We start from the raw sequence: 16,843 nt of genomic DNA, 5'->3' as shown, positions 1-16,843 counted from the left end.
CGTCCAGTGTGGCTGGTACTACCACAACTGTCCAGTACTGTCCAGTGTGGCTGGTACTACCACAACTGTCCAGTACCGTCCAGTGTGGCTGGTACTACCACAGCTCTGTCCAGTACTGTCCAGTGTGGCTGGTACTACCACAACTGTCCAGTACTGTCCAGTGTGGCTGGTACTACCACAGCTCTGTCCAGTACTGTCCAGTGTGGCTGGTACTACCACAACTGTCCAGTACCGTCCAGTGTGGCTGGTACTACCACAACTGTCCAGTACCGTCCAGTGTGGCTGGTACTACCACAGCTCTGTCCAGTACTGTCCAGTGTGGCTGGTACTAACACAACTGTCCACTACCGTCCAGTGTGGCTGTTACTACCACAGCTCCCTGTCCAGGTACCAGTCAGTGTAGGATGGTACTACCACAAACTGTCCAGTACAGTCAGTGTGGCTGGTACTACCACAGATCTGTCCAGTACCGTCCAGTAGTGGCGGGTACTACCACAGCTCTGTCCAGTACCGTCCCAGTGTGGCTGGTACTACCACAGCTGTCCAGTAACCGTCCTAGTGTGGCTGGTACTACCACAGCCTCTGTCCAGTACCGTCCAGCTGTGGGCTGGTACTACCACACCTGTCCATGTACCGTCCCAGTGTGGCTGGTACTACCACAGATCTGGTCCAGTACCGTCCAGTTTGGCTGGTACTACCACAGCTCTGTCCAGTACCTGTCACAGTGTGGCTGGTACTACCACAGCTCTGTCCAGTACCTGTCCAGTGTTGCTGGTACTACCACAACTCTGTCCAGTACGTCCAGTGTGGCTGGTACTACCACAACTGTCCAGTACCGTCCCAGTGTGGCTGGTACTACCACAGCTCTGTCCAGTACCGTTCCAGTGTGGCTGGTACTACCACAGCTCTGTCCAGTACCGTCCAGTGTGGCTGGTACTACCACAACTGTCCAGTACCGTCTAGTGTGGCTGGTACTACCACAACTGCTCCAGTACCGTCTAGTGTGGCTGGTACTACACAACTGTCCAGTACCGTCTAGTGTGGCTGGTACTACCCACAACTGTCCAGTACCGTCCAGTGTGGCTGGTACTACCCACAGCTCTGTCCAGTACCGTCCAGTGTGGCTGGTACTACCACAACTGTCCAGTACTGTCCAGTGTGGCTGGTACTACCACAACTGTCCAGTACTGTCCAGTGTGGCGTGGTACTTACCACAACTGTCCAGTACCGTCCAGTGTGGCTGGTACTACCACAGCTCTGTCCAGTACCGTCCAGTGTGGCTGGTACTACCACAACTGTCCAGCACCGTCCAGTGTGGCTGGTACTACCACAGCTCTGTCCAGTACCGTCCAGTGTGGCTGGTACTACCACAACTGTCCAGTACTGTCCAGTGTGGCTGGTACTACCACAACTGTCCAGTACCGTCCAGTGTGGCTGGTACTACCACAGCTCTGTCCAGTACCGTCCAGTGTGGCTGGTACTACCACAACTGTCCAGTACCGTCCAGTGTGGCTGGTACTACCACAGCTCTGTCCAGTACCTGTCCAGTGTGGCTGGTACTACCACAACTGTCCAGTACCGTCCAGTGTGGCTGGTACTACCACAACTGTCCAGTACCGTCCAGTGTGGCTGGTACTACCACAGCTCTGTCCAGTACTGTCCAGTGTGGCTGGTACTACCACAACTGTCCAGTACCGTCCAGTGTGGCTGGTACTACCACAGCTCTGTCCAGTACCGTCCAGTGTGGCTGGTACTACCACAACTGTCCAGTACCGTCCAGTGTGGCTGGTACTACCACAGCTCTGTCCAGTACCGTCCAGTGTGGCTGGTACTACCACAACTGTCCAGTACCGTCCTAGTGTGGCTGGTACTACCACAGCTCTGTCCAGTACCGTCCAGTGTGGCTGGTACTACCACAACTGTCCAGTACCGTCCAGTGTGGCTGGTACTACCACAACTGTCCAGTACCGTCCAGTGTGGCTGGTACTACCACAGCTCTGTCCAGTACTGTCCAGTGTGGCTGGTACTACCACAGCTCTGTCCAGTACCGTCCAGTGTGGCTGGTACTACCACAACTGTCCAGTACCGTCCAGTGTGGCTGGTACTACCACAACTGTCCAGTACCGTCCAGTGTGGCTGGTACTACCACAGCTCTGTCCAGTACTGTCCAGTGTGGCTGGTACTACCACAACTGTCCAGTACCGTCCAGTGTGGCTGGTACTACCACAGCTCTGTCCAGTACCGTCCAGTGTGGCTGGTACTACCACAACTGTCCAGTACCGTCCAGTGTGGCTGGTACTACCACAGCTCTGTCCAGTACTGTCCAGTGTGGCTGGTACTACCACAACTGTCCAGTACCGTCCAGTGTGGCTGGTACTACCACAGCTCTGTCCAGTACCGTCCAGTGTGGCTGGTACTACCACAACTTGTCCAGTACCGTCCAGTGTGGCTGGTACTACCACAACTGTCCAGTACCGTCCAGTGTGGCTGGTACTACCACAACTGTCCAGTACCGTCCAGTGTGGCTGGTACTACCACAGCTCTGTCCAGTACCGTCCAGTGTGGCTGGTACTACCACAACTGTCCAGTACCGTCTAGTGTGGCTGGTACTACCACAACTGTCCAGTACCGTCTAGTGTGGCTGGTACTACCACAACTGTCCAGTACCGTCCTAGTGTGGCTGGTACTACCACAACTGTCCAGTACCGTCTAGTGTGGCTGGTACTACCACAACTGTCCAGTACCGTCTAGTGTGGCTGGTACTACCACAACTGTCCAGTACCGTCTAGTGTGGCTGGTACTACCACAACTGTCCAGTACCGTCTAGTGTGGCTGGTACTACCACAACTGTCCAGTACCGTCTAGTGTGGCTGGTACTACCACAACTGTCCAGTACCGTCTAGTGTGGCTGGTACTACCACAACTGTCCAGTACCGTCCAGTGTGGCTGGTACTACCACAACTGTCCAGTACCGTCCAGTGTGGCTGGTACTACCACAACTGTCCAGTACCGTCCAGTGTGGCTGGTACTACCACAACTGTCCAGTACCGTCCAGTGTGGCTGGTACTACCACAACTGTCCAGTACCGTCCAGTGTGACTGGTACTACCACAACTGTCCAGTACCGTCCAGTGTGGCTGGTACTACCACAACTGTCCAGTACCGTCCAGTGTGGCTGGTACTACCACAACTGTCCAGTACCGTCCAGTGTGACTGGTACTACCACAACTGTCCAGTACCGTCCAGTGTGGCTGGTACTACCACAACTGTCCAGTACCGTCCAGTGTGGCTGGTACTACCACAACTGTCCAGTACCGTCTAGTGTGGCTGGTACTACCACAACTGTCCAGTACCGTCTAGTGTGGCTGGTACTACCACAACTGTCCAGTACCGTCTAGTGTGGCTGGTACTACCACAACTGTCCAGTACCGTCTAGTGTGGCTGGTACTACCACAACTGTCCAGTACCGTCTAGTGTGGCTGGTACTACCACAACTGTCCAGTACCGTCTAGTGTGGCTGGTACTACCACAACTGTCCAGTACCGTCTAGTGTGGCTGGTACTACCACAACTGTCCAGTACCGTCTAGTGTGGCTGGTACTACCACAACTGTCCAGTACCGTCTAGTGTGGCTGGTACTACCACAACTGTCCAGTACCGTCTAGTGTGGCTGGTACTACCACAACTGTCCAGTACCGTCTAGTGTGGCTGGTACTACCACAACTGTCCAGTACTGTCCAGTGTGGCTGGTACTACCACAACTGTCCAGTACCGTCCAGTGTGGCTGGTACTACCACAACTGTCCAGTACCGTCCAGTGTGGCTGGTACTACCACAACTGTCCAGTACCGTCCAGTGTGGCTGGTACTACCACAGCTCTGTCCAGTACCGTCCAGTGTGGCTGGTACTACCACAACTGTCCACTACCGTCCAGTGTGGCTGGTACTACCACAGCTCTGTCCAGTACCGTCCAGTGTGGCTGGTACTACCACAACTGTCCAGTACCGTCCAGTGTGGCTGGTACTACCACAGCTCTGTCCAGTACTGTCCAGTGTGGCTGGTACTACCACAACTGTCCAGTACCGTCCAGTGTGGCTGGTACTACCACAGCTCTGTCCAGTACCGTCCAGTGTGGCTGGTACTACCACAGCTCTGTCCAGTACCGTCCAGTGTGGGTGGTACTACCACAACTGTCCAGTACCGTCCAGTGTGGCTGGTACTACCACAGCTCTGTCCAGTACCGTCCAGTGTGGCTGGTACTACCACAGCTCTGTCCAGTACCGTCCAGTGTGGCTGGTACTACCACAACTGTCCAGTACCGTCCAGTGTGGCTGGTACTACCACAACTCTGTCCAGTACCGTCCAGTGTGTCTGGTACTACCACAACTGTCCAGTACCGTCCAGTGTGGCTGGTACTACCACAGCTCTGTCCAGTACCGTCCAGTGTGGCTGGTACTACCACAGCTCTGTCCAGTACCGTCCAGTGTGGCTGGTACTACCACAACTGTCCAGTACCGTCTAGTGTGGCTGGTACTACCACAACTGTCCAGTACCGTCTAGTGTGGCTGGTACTACCACAACTGTCCAGTACCGTCTAGTGTGGCTGGTACTACCACAACTGTCCAGTACCGTCCAGTGTGGCTGGTACTACCACAGCTCTGTCCAGTACCGTCCAGTGTGGCTGGTACTACCACAACTGTCCAGTACTGTCCAGTGTGGCTGGTACTACCACAACTGTCCAGTACTGTCCAGTGTGGCTGGTACTACCACAACTGTCCAGTACCGTCCAGTGTGGCTGGTACTACCACAGCTCTGTCCAGTACCGTCCAGTGTGGCTGGTACTACCACAACTGTCCAGCACCGTCCAGTGTGGCTGGTACTACCACAGCTCTGTCCAGTACCGTCCAGTGTGGCTGGTACTACCACAACTGTCCAGTACTGTCCAGTGTGGCTGGTACTACCACAACTGTCCAGTACCGTCCAGTGTGGCTGGTACTACCACAGCTCTGTCCAGTACTGTCCAGTGTGGCTGGTACTACCACAACTGTCCAGTACTGTCCAGTGTGGCTGGTACTACCACAACTGTCCAGTACTGTCCAGTGTGGCTGGTACTACCACAACTGTCCAGTACCGTCCAGTGTGGCTGGTACTACCACAGCTCTGTCCAGTACCGTCCAGTGTGGCTGGTACTACCACAACTGTCCAGCACCGTCCAGTGTGGCTGGTACTACCACAGCTCTGTCCAGTACCGTCCAGTGTGGCTGGTACTACCACAACTGTCCAGTACTGTCCAGTGTGGCTGGTACTACCACAACTGTCCAGTACTGTCCAGTGTGGCTGGTACTACCACAACTGTCCAGTACCGTCCAGTGTGGCTGGTACTACCACAGCTCTGTCCAGTACTGTCCAGTGTGGCTGGTACTACCACAACTGTCCAGTACTGTCCAGTGTGGCTGGTACTACCACAGCTCTGTCCAGTACTGTCCAGTGTGGCTGGTACTACCACAACTGTCCAGTACCGTCCAGTGTGGCTGGTACTACCACAACTGTCCAGTACCGTCCAGTGTGGCTGGTACTACCACAGCTCTGTCCAGTACTGTCCAGTGTGGCTGGTACTACCACAACTGTCCAGTACCGTCCAGTGTGGCTGGTACTACCACAGCTCTGTCCAGTACCGTCCAGTGTGGCTGGTACTACCACAACTGTCCAGTACCGTCCAGTGTGGCTGGTACTACCACAGCTCTGTCCAGTACCGTCCAGTGTGGCTGGTACTACCACAACTGTCCAGTACCGTCTAGTGTGGCTGGTACTACCACAGCTCTGTCCAGTACCGTCCAGTGTGGCTGGTACTACCACAACTGTCCAGTACCGTCCAGTGTGGCTGGTACTACCACAACTGTCCAGTACCGTCCAGTGTGGCTGGTACTACCACAGCTCTGTCCAGTACTGTCCAGTGTGGCTGGTACTACCACAGCTCTGTCCAGTACTGTCCAGTGTGGCTGGTACTACCACAACTGTCCAGTACCGTCCAGTGTGGCTGGTACTACCACAACTGTCCAGTACCGTCTAGTGTGGCTGGTACTACCACAACTGTCCAGTACCGTCTAGTGTGGCTGGTACTACCACAACTGTCCAGTACCGTCTAGTGTGGCTGGTACTACCACAACTGTCCAGTACCGTCTAGTGTGGCTGGTACTACCACAACTGTCCAGTACCGTCTAGTGTGGCTGGTACTACCACAACTGTCCAGTACCGTCTAGTGTGGCTGGTACTACCACAACTGTCCAGTACCGTCAAGTGTGGCTGGTACTACCACAACTGTCCAGTACCGTCTAGTGTGGCTGGTACTACCACAACTGTCCAGTACCGTCTAGTGTGGCTGGTACTACCACAACTGTCCAGTACCGTCTAGTGTGGCTTGCCCTCAACCAGGTGCGTTCTAAATTATTGCAGACCAGCACGGCTCCAAGCCTAGCACGGCTCCAAGCCCAGCACGACCAAGACCAGCACGGCTAAAAGCCCAGCACGACCAAGACCAGCACGGCTCCAAGCCCAGCACGACCAAGACCAGCACGGCTCCAAGCCCAGCACGACCAAGACCAGCACGGCTCCAAGCCCAGCACGGCTCCAAGACCAGCACGGCTCCAAGCCCAGCACGGCTCCAAGACCAGCACGGCTCCAAGCCCAGCACGGCTCCAAGCCCAGCACGGCTCCAAGCCCAGCACGGCTCCAAGCCCAGCACGACCAAGACCAGCACGGCTCCAAGATCAGCACGACCAAGACCAGCACGGCTCCAAGACCAGCACGACCAAGACCAGCACGGCTCCAAGACCAGCACAACCAAGACCAGCACGGCTCCAAGACCAGCACGACCAAGACCAGCACGGCTCCAAGACCAGCACGGCTCCAAGACCAGCACGGCCAAGACCAGCACGGCTCCAAGACCAGCACGACCAAGACCAGCACGGCTCCAAGACCAGCACGACCAAGACCAGCACGGCTCCAAGACCAGCACGACCAAGACCAGCACGGCTCCAAGACCAGCACGGCTCCATGACCAGCACGGCTCCATGACCAGCACGGCTCCATGACCAGCGCGGCTCCAAGCCCAGCACGGCCTAAAGCCAAATAATCCCCACCTCGCCCAATACAACTCGATCTGACCCCAGCAAGTTGTACAAACACGCCACAATTGGGACCTTCATTGTGTCCACACTAGTCTGTCTCTCCAATAATGGTCCTCCTCGCGTAATTGGACAACCCGCTTTCCTTACAGCTGCAAGTCGACCAGCGTAGCCGCCTACCCTGGTAGGTAAGGCAGTGTCTGGGATCCTCTCGGACATGGGCCGTGACGAGGGTTCAAACCTTTGTGGATCTGTTTATTTGATGGCTCACGCTATTGTGATTTGTGTGTGTAACTTCTAGATCTTTCTCTCAGTTCGTTTCATAAAGTACTTCATTCCCCATTCGGTATCCTGTGTCTGGCCTCCTGTTTCCACCGCCTACTTTTATGACATTGCATTTACTCGGGTTGAACTTTAGTAGCCATTTGTTGGACCATTCATTCAGTCTGTCTAGGTCATCTTGTAGCCTCATACTATCATCCACATACAGTGCTTCTGCTCCTTCCTTTAGTATCCATGGGGAGATTCCATCCGGGCCTATAGCCTGCGCGGGCCCTAAGCCTCTGGCTGGCCCACTAAGTGTTGCTTGTTTCTGTTTTACTTGGGCGGAGTATGAGTATTTATGACTCGTATGGTCGCTTCAGTAAGATTTTGCCATGTGTGTTTAACAACTTCTTCTGCTCTGTTGAATCTAAGTTGAAATCTAAATGGGTTTGTAACTGTGCACTGTGTTAGATAATGTTCCAGTGGTCTGTCGGGCATTTCTCCACAGTGCTGACATTTCCTCTCATCTTCCAGAACCTGTAAGCCTATTTCCCATGCACATGGGTATCCAAGCCTGATGCGATGTAAGTGCACTTCTGTTGCTCTACTGCCCCCTTTCATCAAAGTGGTTCGTAGTTGGATGAATTCATGTACCAACCCGCAGATCCTGATGTTGGAACTGCTGTGTTGTGGTTACTGTACATCTTTTGCATTGCTCTGTTTCTAATTACTTTCTTAATCTGTGATAGACTCTTATGTAAATGTCTACATTTCTTCTCTTAGTTGCAAGTTTTGCAGCTTCGTCTGCAATGTCGTTTCCTATTATTCCCACATGACTTGGCACCCAGTTGATAAGTACCCGTCGGCCTTGTTGTTTGAGTGTTTGCATTAATGATATGACACTTGTGATCAGATGTATGTTATCACATATGTGTTCTTGTTGCAAGGTTTCAATGGCGGTTATCGAATCAAGTGAGGGAGATGGGAGGGGATACCTGCTTGATGGGGTTCTGGGAGTTCTTCTACTCCCCAAGCCTGGCCTTTGACTTGTGAGAGTTTGGTCCACCAGGCGGTTGCTTGGAGCGGCCCGCAGGCCCACATACCCACCACAGCCCGGTTGGTCCGGTACTCCTTGGAGAAAAGTTTTTTCTAGAAGATGTCCACGGTTGTTCCGGCAATATTTCTTATGCTTGCTGGGAGGACGTTGAACAACCGCGGACCTCTGATGTTTATACAGTGTTCTGTGATTGTGCCTATGGCACCTCTGCTCTTCACTGGTTCTCTTCTGCATTTTCTTCCATACCGTTCACTCCAGTACGTTGTTATTTTACTGTGTAGATTTGGGACCTGTCCCTCCAGTATTTTCCATGTGTATATTATTTGGTATATCTCTCGTCTCCTTTCTAGTGAGTACATTTGGAGAGATTTGAGACGATCCCAATAATTTAGGTGCTTTATCTCGTCTATGCGTGCCGTATATGTTCTCTGTATTCCCTCTATTTCAGCAATCTCTCCTGCTCTGAAGGGGGAAGTGAGTACTGAGCAGTACTCAAGACGGGACAACACAAGTGACTTGAAGAGTACAACCATTGTGATGGGATCTCTGCACTTGAAGGTTCTCGTAATCCATCCTATCATTTTTCTGGCTGACGCAATACTTGCTTGGTTATGCTCCCTAAACGTTAGGTCGTCGGACATTATTATTCCCAAATCCTTGACATGCTGTTTTCCTACTATGGGCAGATTCGATTGTGTTTTGTACCCTGTATTATGTTTCAGATCCTCATTTTTGCCGTATCTGAGTACCTGGAATTTATCACCGTTAAACATGTTATTTTCGGCTGCCCAATTGAAAACTTTGTTAATGTCTGTTTATAGTTTTTCAATGTCTTCAGCAGAGGTAATTTTCATGCTGATTTTTGTATCATTGCAAAGGATGATACGAAGCTGTGACTGGTATTTTTGTCTATATTTAGATATATCTATATCGCCTAGAAGGAGAGAGAACCACACCATGTATACCACACCAGGTATTCTACACCATGTATGCCACACCAGGTATGCTACACCAGGTATGCCACACCAGGTATGCCACACCAGGTATGCCACAGGTGGTCGTGTCACGTATGCCATAATTAGAGAAACGAGTGAGTCTCTACGAGGTCAGCTCGAGGGTAATGAACCCCGGCCAACACTCATTTGTATTCAAGCACCAGACTCATTATGCAGCTGAGTATGCCACCGGCCAGGCCTGGCACCGCTGCCACCGGCCAGGCCTGGCACCGCTGCCACCGGCCAGGCCTGGCACCGCTGCCACCGGCCAGGCCTGGCACCGCTGCCACCAGAGAGGCCAGACACCGCTGCCATCGGCCAGGCCTGGCACCGCTGCCACCGGCCAGGCCTGGCACCGCTGCCACCGGCCAGGCCAGGGTGCCACCGGCCAGTGCCCCAATAACTATAATGATGGAAACACATTTAATGGTCATCACACACTCGTCCCAGTAGAGAGGGAGGGGGGAGGGAGGGGGGGGGGAGGGAGGGAGGACATCAGGTGTGGTGATATCAACACCAACTGTGGAGATGCACTCCACACCCGAGTCATCAGGTGTGATGAGGACAACGCCATCTGTTGGGGAGGAATAGCAAGGTCAACAACATCTGGGAAATCTCCTGATCACCAATCATTAGGCGATGGGTCGATGACAAAGCCCTCTGGTGAGAGGTGACGATATCAACGCCATCTATTGCGTGCACCCGATCATATTGTCTGTTTCCCGGTGAAAGGCTGTTATTATATGAACATATCCTTCTGTACTTACTATCTTGCTAATGACTTATGGCCGCAGAAGTGATGAGAGTATCTAGGGCTCTAGACGTCAGCTCACTCAGGGCAGCTCACACAGGGCAGCTCACCCGGGGCAGCTCACCCGGGGCAGCCCGGAACTCACGACTTGTGCCAGCGAGAACAAGTGGCCGCCGTCGGTAGAGACTGTGTCTTGTCTATTACAAGTGTGAAGTATTAAGTGGCTGGACCGACCGACGTACACGGGATAGGCCAAGTGCAGTTACAAGACCACAGTACTCACCTAGTTGTGCTTGCGGGGGTTGAGCTTTGTCTCTTTGGTCCCGCCTCTCAACTGTCAATCAACTGGTGTACAGATTCCTGGCTATCATACCTATATTTGAAACTGTGTATGGAGTCAGCCTCCACCACATCACTTCCTAGTGCGTTCCATTTGTTAACTACTCTGACACTGAAAAAATCTTTCTAACATCTCTGTGGCTCATTTGGGTACTAAGTTTCCACCAGTGTCCCCTTGTTCGTGTCTCACCCGTGCTGAAGAGTGCGTCTTTGTCCACCCTGTCAATTCCCCTGAGAATTTTGTAGGTGGTTATCATGTCTACCCTTACTCTTCTGTTTTCCAGGGACGTGAGGTACAACTCCTTTATCCTTTCCTCGTAGCTCATTCCTCTCAGTTCCGGGACGAGTCTGGTGGTATACCGCTGAATCTTCTCGTGTTTAACTAGGTATGGACTCCAGGCTGGAGCTGCATATTCCAGGATTGGTCTGACATAAGTGCTATAGAGGGTCCTGAACGATTCCTTACAGAAGTTTCTAAAGGCAGTTCTTATGTTGGCCAACCTAGCATATGCCGCTGATGATATTCTTTTGATGTGGGCCTCTGGTTACAGGCCGTGCTGTTGAGGAGTTCTGTTAGCGTGCTACAGTGCTGGCCGTCTGTTGAGGAGTTCTGTTAGCGTGTGGCTGGAGACCTCTGCCAGTGTTGGTAGAGACCTCTGCCAGTGTTGGTAGAGACCTCTGCCAGTGTTGGTAGAGACCTCTGCCAGTGTTGGTAGAGACCTCTGCCAGTGTTGGTAGAGACCTCTGCCAGTGTTGGTAGAGACCTCTGCCAGTGTTGGTAGAGACCTCTGCCAGTGTTGGTAGAGACCTCTGCCAGTGTTGGTAGAGACCTCTGCCAGTGTTGGTAGAGACCTCTGCCAGTGTTGGTAGAGACCTCTGCCAGTGTGTTACTGGAAAGTGTTTTGTTGTTGTTTGTACACCGTGACTATAGGGTGTAGGACTGGTCCACGATGTATGAAGTAGGGTGAACTAGCCCGTGTGAGGACCTTACATCGTGTATGGTGTATAACGCAAGATGAAGTGGACTCGCCGGGAATAGAAGACTGACTAATTTATTGTATTATTGTCCTGTGCGAAAGTGACACTCGCAGAGTGATGTGTACCTATGTATAACGTATGTGTGTGTATATATTATATATATATATATATATTATATATGTATATATGTCGTACCTAGTAGCCAGAACGCACTTCTCAGTCTACTATGCAAGGCCCGATTTGCCCAATAAGCCAAGTTTTCATGAATTAATGTTTTTTCGACTACCTAACCTACCTAACCTAACCTAACTTTTTCGGCTACCTAACCTAACCCAACCTATAAAGATAGGTTAGGTTAGGTAAGGTTGGTTAGGTTCGGTCATATATCTACGTTAATTTTAACTCCAATAAAATAAAATTGACATCATACATAGTGAAATGGGTAGCTTTATCATTTCATTAGAAAAAAATTAGAGAAAATATATTAATTCAGGAAAACTTGGCTCATTAGGCAAATCGGGCCTTGCATAGTAGGCTGAGAAGTGCGTTCTGGCTACTAGGTACGACATATATATATATATATATATATATATATATATATATATATATATATATACACATATATATATATTAGAGAGAGATTATGAGAAGTATAACTGGTGAAAGGTGCCGATGAGTATTGTTTACCCACAATTAAGTTTCACAATTACTTGTTACCGCCAAGTCTTGATAACTTACTAATGACTTCGGGTGCGATCAAGGAAGAAGAGGCACTAAGGCCCCCATACGCACTGACTGAAATAGAAAACCCAGTTAATGGCTCAGTGAGGGTGTAACAGGTGAGGGAGGGAGGGCAACACGTTAGGTAGGAGTGAGGGGCCGGAGGGTAGGTAAGATAACCCTTGACCCCTCACTTGTGATAGCAAAGTTTTGTTAGAGTTAACTATCGTAAGATGCTGAACCCCTATTTTGGTACAAGGCACAGAGATCCCCTGAGGGTAGTAGCCAATAACAGTGGGGGGGAGGGGGGTTGACACCATCCTGGCCCTCTACCACTGTCAATAACAGCGGGGGGGAGGGAGGGGGGTTGACACCATCCTGGCCCTCCACCACTCTCAATAACAGCGGGGGGGGGAGGGGGTTGACACCATCCTGGCCCTCCACCACTGTCAATAACAGCGGGGGGGGGGGGAGGGGGGTTGACACCGTCCTGGCCCTCTACCACTGTCAATAACAGCGGGGGGGGGGAGGGGGGTTGACAGCATCCTGGACCTCTACCACTGTCAATAACAGCGCGGGGGGGGGGGAGGGGGGTTTGACACCATCCTGGCTCTCTACCACTGTCAACAACAGCGGGGGGGGGGGAGGGGGGTTTGACACCATCCTGGCCCTCTACCACTGTCAACAACAGCGGGGGGGGGAGGGGGGTTGACACCATCCTGGCCCTCTACCACCGTCAATAACAGCGGGGGGGGGGGGGAGGGGGGTTGACACCATCCTGGCCCTCTACCACCGTCAATAACAGCGGGGGGGGGGGAGGGGGGTTGACACCATCCTGGCCCTCTACCACCGTCAATAACAGCGGGGAGGGGGGAGGGGGGTTGACAGCATCCTGGACCTCTACCACCGTCAACAACAGCGGGGGGGGGGAGGGGGGTTGACACCATCCTGGCCCTCTACCACTGTCAACAACAGCGGGGGGGGGGGGAGGGGGGTTGACACCATCCTGGCCCTCTACCACCGTCAACAACAGCGGGGGGGGGGGAGGGGGGTTGACACCATCCTGGCCCTCTACCACCGTCAACAACAGCGGGGGGGGGGGGAGGGGGGTTGACACCATCCTGGCCCTCTACCACTGTCAATAACAGCGGGGGGGGGGGTTGACAGCATCCTGGCCCTCCACCACACAGGCCATCACCTCCTGCAGGTATGAACTGTACAAATATATGATGACAAAGAAAGCAAGATCATCAGCAACTCACCTGTAAGAGCTGCCATCCTTCCGTTCCTCTTCCCTTGACATCTTGACACTAGATCACAACTTGTCATTCAGGAAGTGGAAGTTGTCCACTCTTTTCAACACTGAGCTCCACTTAAAACTTTATCTGAGTTTATGTCATTTTCTCTCGCGACACTTTAGAGTTCTTAAGTTCTTATATCAACACCTGTAAAGTGAACTTGCTCAAGTAAGAAGAAACTTGGACGACCAACCACACGCAGTTAGCTATAGTCCCTCACACCGTCGATATTATTAGTAGTAGTAGTAGTTTTAATACAGTAGAGAATCGGTATACAGCACCACAGAGTTGGGCCCTGGCGCCTCTCTCCCCCCTCTAGTTCTAGGCTAGTTCCCCCCCCCCCCCGGGACCCACCATCACCCCCCGGGACCCACCACCACCCCCCGGGTTCCCACCCCCATCCTCCTGAATTGATAGTACTCATAGTAACTATTTGGTGGAAAGTAACAGTATGTAGTGACGGACCTCTTAAGAGCTGACGAAACCAAACATTCCTAGGCCTGGTATAGCACCTATGTACTATATTAGCGTTAAGTTACACACAGACATCACAATAGAGTGATGCATCAAATGAACAAATCCACAAGGGCCGTGACGAGGGTTCGAACCTACGAACTTTGACCAATTTCAATACTGCAAAGTCTACTTTTTTGATGATCAATCATTACATAATGGTACTTTTCCACCAAATATTTACTGTAAGTTACACACCACGAGGAAGAGTTTGTAGAGCTGCGTCATGTAGCGGAGGTGACCTTCCTCTCAACTATTGTGTGCTGCCTGCAAGTGTAATGTTGCACTCCACTCCTGTGTACCCCCCCGCAACACCCCCACCCCCCTCCACAGAAACACCCTCCTTCCCCTCCCATGAAACAGCCCCTTCACACCTCCCCTCCCCAGAAACAACACTCCCTCCCACCCCCCTTCCCAAAAACAACACCCCCCCTCCCTCCCCCCTTTCCCAGAAGTAAGTAATTATCAAAGAAGGCACCAAGCTGGGAAGGCTGTGTAGCACCATCAAATATGCAGAATAATCAGAGGGCGCTAAATATCACCAAGGATGCCAATACGAGAACAGAAACGCATAAGGCGAACGATATCAAAAGTATCCGAGTCACCAAGAATACTATCGAGGGACAGGTGACCGCGGGGGACGGTCGGGGAGCAAGACACGCGCTCGTAATGGAAGTCAGGACATTCAAGAAGGACATGCACGACGGTAAGAGGGACAATGCAATTTGGACAATAAGAAACAGGGCGGCGCTCCTTTAAGTGACCGTGGGTTAAGCGAGTATGGCCAATATGCAACCTTGCTAGAGCCATTTCCCACCGCCGGTTACGGTGGCAGGAGGAAGGCCACGGGGAAACACTACACTTAAGATTTCACAGCTTGTTACCAACTACACAAGACCAACAACCTGCCAATGGGCAAAGATGGAAGAATGAATAACCGGGTAAAAGTCGGAATAAGGAATACCTTTACGGGAGATGGGACAAGTGTGGATAGCTTCTCTAGCGGCGGCATCCGCACGCTCATTTAAAGAAACACCAATATGGCTGGGAACCCAGCAAAACTCTACGGACTTAAATTTACTAGAGATAAGAAACGGCAAATGCTGAATCTCGACGACCGGTCTAACGACAAGCACCAGAGCTGAGGCACAACCCAGTATGGTGCAAAGCATCAAGTCGGCGAAGAGTAGAAGGAGAAGCAGACGAGTAAGCAGGACAACCATAATCGAGTTTAGACAAGACGAGAGTAGAGTGTAAACCGAGGAGAGTGCGCCTATCCGTTCCCAAAGAAGTATGGGACAACACCTGAAGGAGGTTAAGGGCCTTAGAGCGTTCAACTCGGAGGTAAGAGATTTGAGGCGAACAAGACAAACGAGTGTCAAAGACTAACCCCAAAAGCATCGCGGAATCCCTGTACTCAAGGGGATGACCATAAAGTGACAAAGAGGGACGAAGAACGACATGCTTCCGAGTAAAAGTCATAGCACAAGTCTTAGCACATGACGTAGAGAACTTGAAGCCATTATCTTTGGCCGAAGATGACACGGCATTAATCGCAAGTTGAGAGGTCGGAGATAGCAGCACGGAGGGTAAAGAGGCGCCAGTCAACCTCGGCAAACCGTGGGCAAAGGCAACCCTCACCGGTCCCAGGGAGGTGTACGTGAGCCCCTCACCACGACAAGGAGGCACCACGACAAGGAGGCACCACGACAAGGAGGCACCACGGAGGGGCTCTCCCCAGAAACAACACCCCCCTCCCCCACTCACCATCCCCGATAATAAGCCTTCTAGAACACCCACTCCCATTAATTTTGTGAAAGGTTAATTGTCATTCCCCCCCCCCCCAGACGCCATTAATCAGACAGGGGGGAGGGGGGGGGGAGAAGAATGGAGGCCAGTAATTGGTGGGAGACCCAAGAGGTCCCTTGCCTTAACGGTTGTGTTAAGACGCTCCGTTTATCACCCGTTAATTTAAGAGACTGTGGAAACATCACGTTATCAATAACAGCTCAACGTGGAGTGGGCCCGTGGCAACGGTCGTCAATCATGCTTTATTGCAAAACCTAAAATTAAAAGCAATACAGGTTGGAAAGAATGGTCAATTATGAGCCAGTGTAATGCTCAGGTGGCCAGTAGCCACCTTGCTACTCTCACTAGACGCCACATATGTAGAGGCATGAGAGGGGGGGGGAGGGGGAGGGGTGCGGGTGAGGTTAGTAGTGACCTGCAACACTAACAATCTACACACGACCAACTTCATCACTGTAATCATCTTCACTATTTACAGTGCCTATCTTTGAACCATGGCCCGTGCCTCGGCCCTGCTGGGGGACCCATCTTCTCTCTTCACTAAATGTCAACATTTTCCCTACGTTCCCGCCGCCCTGCCTGCAAGTGAGGGAGAAAATGCCACCATCCTCCTCAACCTGCTGGAGGATAAGGTCAGCCCTGACACCATCCTCCTCAACCTGCTGGAGGATAAGGTCAGCCCTGACACCATCCTCCTCATCCTGCTGGAGGATAAGGTCAGCCCTGACACCATCCTCCTCAACCTGCTGGAGGATAAGGTCAGCCCTGACACCATCCTCCTCATCCTGCTGGAGGATAAGGTTAGCCCTGACACCATCCTCCTCATCCTGCTGGAGGATAAGGTCAGCCCTGACACCATCCTCCTCAACCTGCTGGAGGATAAGGTCAGCCCTGACACCATCCTCCTCATCCTGCTGGAGGATAAGGTCAGCCCTGACACCATCCTCCTCCTCAACCTGCTGGAGGATAAGGTCAGCCCTGACACCATCCTCCTCCTC

The 16,843-nt window shown here is 52.2% G+C and overlaps 1 protein-coding gene across 3 annotated transcripts in view; it reads right to left on the bottom strand.

Moving 5' to 3' along the window:
- The window catches only part of LOC123774824 (oxysterol-binding protein-related protein 1), a 229,664-nt gene that overhangs the window by 172,941 nt on the left and 39,880 nt on the right, over positions 1–16,843 (bottom strand). For 2 of the 3 annotated variants that reach the window (XM_045769486.2, XM_069310884.1), the window contains exon 2: positions 13,488–13,670. The exons of the other annotated variant lie outside the window; for it this stretch is intronic. In XM_045769486.2, the coding sequence (XP_045625442.1) occupies positions 13,488–13,528 (41 nt within the window). In that variant the 5' untranslated portion in view covers positions 13,529–13,670. The remainder of the gene's footprint in view (positions 1–13,487; positions 13,671–16,843) is intronic. 3 annotated transcript variants of the gene reach the window in all.

This window comes from Procambarus clarkii, chromosome 68 (assembly GCF_040958095.1).
Source record: "Procambarus clarkii isolate CNS0578487 chromosome 68, FALCON_Pclarkii_2.0, whole genome shotgun sequence".
Lineage (NCBI taxonomy): Eukaryota > Metazoa > Arthropoda > Malacostraca > Decapoda > Cambaridae > Procambarus > Procambarus clarkii.
This window is presented reverse-complemented; position numbering and strand designations above follow the sequence as displayed.